The following is an 8,138-nucleotide window of genomic DNA, read 5'->3' as shown; positions in this document are numbered from 1 at the left end:
AGTTTGGTATAACAGTCATTTCAGTTATTGATTGAATAGCTTCGATAATACATGAAAAGAAGTTCACATTCATGTATCTTTACGTAAACCATATAAAACACTGCACCATCTATATGTTTCATTAAATTACTAAGGTTTTCATTATTTGAATGTTATGGTATTAGTGTTTATAACCAGGTCAGCATCTTAAGTGATACATACAAAAAATGTCTAGTACAGTAGTCCCTCATTTTTAACTACTGATCAGGTGAAAGGCAGCCAATCAACAGCACCCATCAACTCCGAGGCTTTGAACCAAATAGTACAACTGACTATAAACTCTTATAATGCACTCAAACCTAGAGCTGTGGAGTGTGTTGGTGAGAACCATGGACCTTCTATTCAGCACAGCATGCTAGCCATTATGCCACATCCAGTCTTTGAGATTTTTTACTTTTTCATGAGGTGATCCTTTTCTAGCTTCACCTTCAAATTTTATTTCCTAAATGTGTAATCTGTGACAATCTTTTTGTCACTTTATGATAAAAAAAAGTTAGTGTCTTATACATTACAAATTTATCTAAGTATGCAAACTGTGTTGCTAGTGAATAAAATTTTTTTTATCTGAGATTACAAACTTGTACACTTCTCTTCAAAGATGATCCATGGCTATCATTTAGATGGTGAGGATTTCTTCACATCATCTGTAACACTGCTATTCTGTTTGATGGGTAGAGTCAGATTTAACAAATAAAAATTCATTTAGAACCTAAAATCTGTAAAACTCACCTTGTGTATATCTATTAAATAGATGTAGTCTTTATATGGTCTGATATGTATAATTGATTTGTTAAATTCTTCTAATTACTCTACCACTGAGATTTCGTAAAATCGTATTTTAGTCTTGGGTCAAGGGAAGCTAACTGAATCCAATAAATTTGATGAATACAGAAATTCTACTTCAAATGAATTATACTGAGAACTAGTGAGAGTAGATTTTTTTATGTATTCATAAACCTAAGACTATGAGTTAGCAGATAGATTAGGATATTTAAATCTTACAAGCTGTTAAAGTTTAGATTTTATTGTTCGAGTCTGGTTTTTACTGCATACTTTTAAATCTGTTTTTTAGAATCTAATCTCATGCAGGTACCATAGGATTCTTGAGGATTTACTATCTTGGTGGGATATTCTGAAAATATGTTAACAAGTCTCTGAAACATACCTAAACAATTTTGTAAACATAATTTCTGGATACCTTGCATATTTTCACCCATGTCTTAGAACTTTGCTTTATAAATAATATTTCATTCTACAGAGTTAACAACTAGTTTCATAAAATCAATAGCCAAGATACATGTAGTAATTAATGTGTACAGCATTGCAGTTAAGGCCCTTCAAAAGTAACTGTCATTATCAAAACTATTTATAAAAATGAGCTACTTTAATTATTCATAGAAATTATTTACTGATAAAATTCCATAGTACAATAACATTTAACAACTATGATTGTCACATGAAAATCAACCAATAGCTGGCCTTATTAAATCGTAATGTAACCTATAGGTCACTGCAGCTTTACAGTTATATATATGTATATATAATGGTATCTTTCATGGTTGTTAACCTAAACGCCTTAATTAGTGTCAAAAGAACCATAAAAACCCAGACCAAATCCTTTACTAATTAAATATATAATCTGACAATTATAAAACAATTAGTTACACGGCAATAAGATCTTCCATGACGCAATACCTCCACAAATCAGCTAGCATAAGTTAAAAAAGCCTCTAATACAATGCACAGACCCATTAAACCATTACCTCATTGAACAAAAAGAAATAACACTAAGTGTATTTATGAAGTCAGATGTGAACAGACAAACATATATACGCTTTACAAATGTGAACACCAGTGGCATAATATGAAAAGTTATCATGATAATCTAGTGACAGTTTCTAGTAAATCTATTTGTACTTTAGGCCTACACATCTACTGTCTATGGCACCTTTTTTTTACAGTTCTTAAGAAATTTGTACTACTTCAGTGACCAGATGTTGGTTTATTAAAAAACTTTGTGAAATTGTGCCTTTACCATGTTTTTTTTTCCTGATGTTTTCGCATTTGAACTCGGTTAACTAGAACAGACAGACATATTGCATTCACTGTTTAATATATATGAACATTCGTGGAAAACACATATACAAGTACTCCTTTTTACACTGTTTTGTTGCACAATATAATATAATATTTTCTTTTAATTTTTTGTTGAATTTGACAAAGATATTTCAACACTTGCTGACAGATATTTAAACATTTAAAACAAAAATAAAATTTCGATATAAAAATAGTAACAATACTTACTGTAACAACTACAGCTGTATAACTGTCACATTTCTTGTGGTACTGAGCATGCTCTGTAAGGCCTATCATGTTATAGCTATCAATAGCTTTACTCATAATTGAAGAATTTTGCTTGGTTTACCATTTACTGGTAAACCTTTTGTGAAGACAATAATTGAAATACAAAGGGGGAAAATTAGACTAACAAGGTTATTTAATGTAAGATGTAGTTATCCCAATAGGAAGAAAACTGAATAAATCAGCATTAATTCTATATTTTGCAAGATATCAGGTGATATTCTAAGATTAACCAAGAACAAGGAGACAATAATATTGATCCTTAGTATATTTTTCAATCTTTTCAAATATAAAAATGTTATATAATATACAAATATGAATTTATAAATGTCTAAAATACTATATATAAATAAAAAATTTCCAACCAGCTCATTAAAATAGCACAATGAAATCAGATCCTCCTAAACTTACAGCTTCACAATTCGTTACAATTTTCTGGACCTCATCTTATTTCTTTACACCTTTAAGCTTATCACTTCTGACTTTTATAAAATACAATCCAAATTTATCGTCAGTATAAATGTAACGATTCAACCAATTCAAAACCACTGTATAATACAAAAGTTTAATTAATGTATAGATATATTTAATATAGAAATATACTCTTCTTCATAAATATTTTACTTTTTTTTACATCTTTACAAGTATCAAAATCACATAAAATCACTGTCTTCCAGAAATTTTCTTTTTTTAAAATTTTCAACAAACATACTGTTAGCAAAAGGCTGGAACTACTACCTATTGGTATTTTCTCTTTTTCTATGAGCAATAAAACTGGTAAAAAAGTTGCCGACGAGATCCATTCCTTCATCCCATGTTTTCTGAGATCATATGTTTCACGTTCTTTGAATAACGAAATTTTGCTGCAACCTCTTCATTTTCTGTCTCAATACCTCGAAAACACCTTCGGTGGACCATCTACATTAGCTAACAAATCGAGAACATGCTTTCTTCCAGCGACACTGAGTGCACCACTGCTCTTTATTTTCCATCCCATAAACCTTTCTACACTTACGAATCTCGGATCGACCTTTTCTGTGTGTGGGAGAGCCTTTTATGGTTGGTGAAAAAGATTTAGGACTCAGTCGCAAGTACTTTGGGGACAAAGCCTGCAGAATCATTAAAAGATTACTTTCAAATCATTAAATCTGTTTTTTCAACAAAGCCTTATTTTCCTAAAAGCTACACTTTCAATGAGTTTCTACTTTTTATATATTATAAACCTACTGATATGTGATGGTTCTCGTACTCTGCTCATTAAGTTTCACTATTCGTGTGAGTAAAACTGGCTAACCTACCAACCTTATAAATGGACAAATCTTAATAAACACATTTCAGAGAGCAGTGATGGTTTGCTAGGGGGGTCAGGAGATCCTCCACTCCCTAGCATATGTTTGAAAATTTAAGTACATTTGAGGTGAATTTCACGTTTATTCAACTTAAATTTTAGGAAACTAAATGGATAATAAAACATATGATACACCCATAAGAGTGATTTATAAAACAGTTTTGACATCTTGATCTTCATTTTTTTTAAAGCTTAGCCAAGTTTTAAAAAACAGTGATTGGACAAATCTGGGAAATTAATGACAAAAACTATACTTATCAGGTAAAATGTGTAATATTGAAAGAGGGTGAAAAAAAAATCTAGACAGTTGGCAGGTATGCACTTGTATGAACTATACGAGTGGGTTGAACTTTTAAAAAATAATAAATAGTTCCTTACCATGTCACTAGGGGCACTGACAGCATATGGATGAGGTTGCCAATGAAGAATGGGCTGGAAGTTGGAGATAGTAACTGGATTTGTCAGAGATGTTATACTCTGTTCTCTCTGGTTTTTCAAAATAAAACAGTTGTTTTTATGAAAAGAATGATAAATAGACAAAACAACATATTAATGAGGGCCAAAAAAATCTTTATTCATTACAGTGAGGATAATTACTAATGGAACTTAAGATTTTTAAAACTAGATAATAACAAATTTAACAATACATTAATGATTGTTAATGTGAGAAAACAACAATCTTTCTGAAGGTATAGTTGATATCTTTTCACATCTAACATTTCACCAGTGGCCAGAGTATTCCAAATATTTGTTATTTAAGTACGATTATATATATTTTTTGTTCATGTAAACAAGCCTGAAACTAGAGTACTATCTTGTGATTACTGCAAAAAATGTTACATACAATAAAATAACAACGTACAAGTTGAAGTACATAACTTCAGATTACTTTCATCAGATATTAATACTGCACACCACCAAACGAAGGACACCCAATTATGGTAATTGAAATATGTTTCGATAAACTGCTGGATTCTTAGGATAGAAGAACAAATGATAAAATCTTTTTCTACAACAGTTACACTGAACAACTCCATGTCAGTATTAGGAGTTTTCAATTTGTTTATTAATGAAAGACTTAAAAGAAATTATTACTTAAAAAGTAAAAGAAAAATCTAATTATTCAAAATGTCTTATGTTACACTCTTTGATGTTGGAAACTATCTCATACTCCCATCAACAAAGCATTAAACAAAGCAAAAAGTTTTCTCTTATCAAGTAAATATATTCTTGATTTTTCTTGGTCTTTACCTCCTTCTGAGGTTCCCTGTACTCTGGATTTTCATGGGGAGGTTTCACCATATCAAGGTGACTGAGGGTAGGGGCAGATGAGGTATATATGTTGGCCAATTCAGGAGATAAAAGAACACTGTCAGTGCTTCCCTCTGGGCTAGCTGGAGGAGGAGTTGGATGATGATCTATTTCAATCTCTGTGTAATAAAACTCTTCTTCATGATCATCACTGAGGTCCGAGATTTGAGTCTTAGAACGGCTAAATGAAGAAAACTCCCAATTAAAGATAACAAAACCTGCTATCTTAACTTTCTACACCTTACTTCAACAGATCCAACATTATTCAACACAAAGCACACTTAACTTGCTACATGGTATTAAAGTAATTACCAAATCTTTTTAAAAGCTGAAAGATAACAAATTATAGGTAAAAAAGATTTACATTTTTGACCAAAGCAAACTATGAATATATGAAATACAGTTCATTTTCCGATCCATGTATCAAAATGACTTTGCCTGTTGGTAATAACGAATTGAAAAACATACAGATTTCTAAATGGATATATTTATTACGTGAGGTGTGAAAGTTTACGAGAGCACATATGTTAACTTGGTATCTATACAATAAGTATACATCGAATGAAATAAAAAGAAAACTATTTTACGTTCTTAACATCGTTGGTCAAATTTCAAATGACACATGTTTTGGGAAATAATACTTCAGTAAAGTGTTACTAGATGCCAGCACTTACCGTAAATGACGCATACGAACGTGTTTCTCCACATCTTCACACAAATAATACTGCTTGCCGCAGCCGGGCCAAGTACACTGGAATAGAGTCCGCGTCTACAAAAATACATCCAAACAAAATCTTTCACAGAGATGATGGAACCACAACCAGAGAGTTATAAAATCCATCACACTTTTCCGGTTGGAATTATCGTTACTGTTAATTAAAAGGCTTAAAACTATGATTCAAATATTGAAATTACAAAAAACATATATATAGGTATTTTGTCCCTTTTTTTTTGCATATCAATATTTCCTTTTAGTGAAAAATCCTTAACTTGGATAAAATATATTACGTATATGTGTGTGAGAGGGGGAGGGATGAATATTAAAAACTTCTAAACAACTATGCCGCCTGAGTGATCTAATTAAAAAACAAGGTTGGCTTCGTTACTTGCATTTAGTGGAAGTGGGTCACATATTTTCGAGTCCACATAGCCTCGCTCTACATGTTGTGATTAGGGTAATTGGGTTTTCTCGATGGAAGGCCGAATACTTCCGACACGAAACCGATTAATCTGGAATGTTTTTTTGTTTTGTTTTTTAAATCATATTCACGGTTTACTAAAATAATCTAGCTTTTTTGTATATGAATAATATAGATATTGAACGTTAACAGTGGAAAGATTAACGAGAAAGAAAACAACTCCAAAACATAATTTATTAACATGTCCTAGTTCTACTAAAAAACTAAATAAATTTGAGTTTCTACTAAAACTATCCTTCAAAATTTGCTGTGCTTCGGGTCAACTACAAAGATATTAGTCGAATTACAAAACAAATCTTACTCTGCGTCATTGTCATTTCTTCTTCCCGGTAGGGGACCAAAAAGGACAATTTCTGTTAAACATCTAGAGTCAGGCCGAATTAATATGTACACACGCCTTAGCATACGATCCCTAATGGATTAGGGGAGGGGTAAATCTTCATTACCTACCTTCCCACCCCCAAGCCTTTTGTAAAATAACGTTCCTGCCTGCACAAGTTCGTTTATTTCTACCCTAAAAATTTATTTTTCTTCTTCTGATATCTTGAAATTGAAGGAGCGAGATACAGGAAATATAATATAGTTATTATGGATATTTGGTCCTGCATTATTCATGTAAGTGGACTTTTATCTCGTTTCTATCTTTTTTTTTTCTTTTGTGTGTGTATATATAGGCCACTCAAGGAAAATATTAACACTTTTTTATTTCCCTGGCCAGGGCTTTTAAAAATACATTCGCCTTGGAGCACTTCTAATCTTATATTTCCCGCCCACTTGCGTATGGTAATATGTTCGTACAAATACTACGATGTACTTATACCCTGACATCAACTACTTGAAGTTTTCTATCTATGATAAATTTTACTGTACGATATCTCTCCACTGAGAAAAGTAATCATGAAGCCATGAAAAAAGACACTAATTACTGATGCGTGATGTTTTTTAATCGCTGCGTAATTAGATTAAAAAATAAACCACCCTGCAAGTGAATGTAAGGAGACTTTAGGCCTAACGTTCTGGGTCAAAGTCCTCGATAAGCCTCACTGCCAAACTGGGGCACAATTCAACACCACAGCACATAACCCTAACAACGTAAGTAAAAAAAAATATTTACATAAACACGACACATATATATATATATGTACTAGCATTGATTCAGTAAGTTGAAAAAAAACATATATATATTAACGTTGCTTACAAGAGTTTATTATATTACAAAATGCATATTAATAATCTTTTGAGAAAATAATTTGAACAAAAGTATGAAAAATCAAATTTTACGTGATATTCGTTTGATCAGTTACCATGTAATAAACTACACCTCGTATCCATGTCTAAACTACGCCACGGTTACCATTTACCATGTAATAAACTATACCTCATATTCATGTCTAAACTACGCCACGGTTACCATGTAATAAACTACATCTCGTATTCATGTCTAAACTACGCCACGGTTACCGTGTAATAAACTACACCTTGTATTCGTGTCTAAACTACACCACGGTTACCATGTAATAAACTACACCTCGTATTCATGTCTAAACTACGACACAGTTACCATGTAATAAACTACATCTCGTATTCATGTCTAAACTACGCCACGGTTACCGTGTAATAAACTACACCTTGTATTCTTGTCTAAACTACGCCACGGTTACCATGTAATAAACTACACCTCGTATTCATGTCTAAACTACGCCACGGTTACCATGTAATAAACTACACCTCGTATTCGTGTCCAAACTACGACACAGTTACCATGTAATAAACTACACCTCGTATTCGTGTCTAAGCTACGCCACGGTTACCATGTAATAAACTACACCTCGTATTCGTGTCCAAACTACGACACGGTTACCATGTAATAAAGTACACCT

General features: G+C 32.1%; 1 protein-coding gene across 1 annotated transcript in view; it reads right to left on the bottom strand.

The window, feature by feature from the left end:
* LOC106471137 (zinc finger protein 395-like) overlaps window positions 1-8,138 on the bottom strand; it is a 31,473-nt gene continuing 23,335 nt past the window's right edge. Inside the window, exons 4-7 of the mRNA XM_022399757.1 lie at window positions 5,734-5,828; window positions 5,000-5,240; window positions 4,127-4,234; window positions 1-3,509 (exon numbers count right to left, since the gene is read on the bottom strand). Of these exons, the coding sequence (XP_022255465.1) occupies window positions 3,324-3,509; window positions 4,127-4,234; window positions 5,000-5,240; window positions 5,734-5,828 (630 nt within the window). The 3' untranslated portion in view covers window positions 1-3,323. The remainder of the gene's footprint in view (window positions 3,510-4,126; window positions 4,235-4,999; window positions 5,241-5,733; window positions 5,829-8,138) is intronic.

The sequence above is a fragment of the Limulus polyphemus genome, unplaced genomic scaffold (assembly GCF_000517525.1).
Source record: "Limulus polyphemus unplaced genomic scaffold, Limulus_polyphemus-2.1.2 Scaffold4430, whole genome shotgun sequence".
Classification (NCBI taxonomy): domain Eukaryota; kingdom Metazoa; phylum Arthropoda; class Merostomata; order Xiphosura; family Limulidae; genus Limulus; species Limulus polyphemus.
The sequence above is the reverse complement of the archived record's forward strand: the minus strand, read 5'-3'. Positions and strand labels throughout refer to the sequence as shown.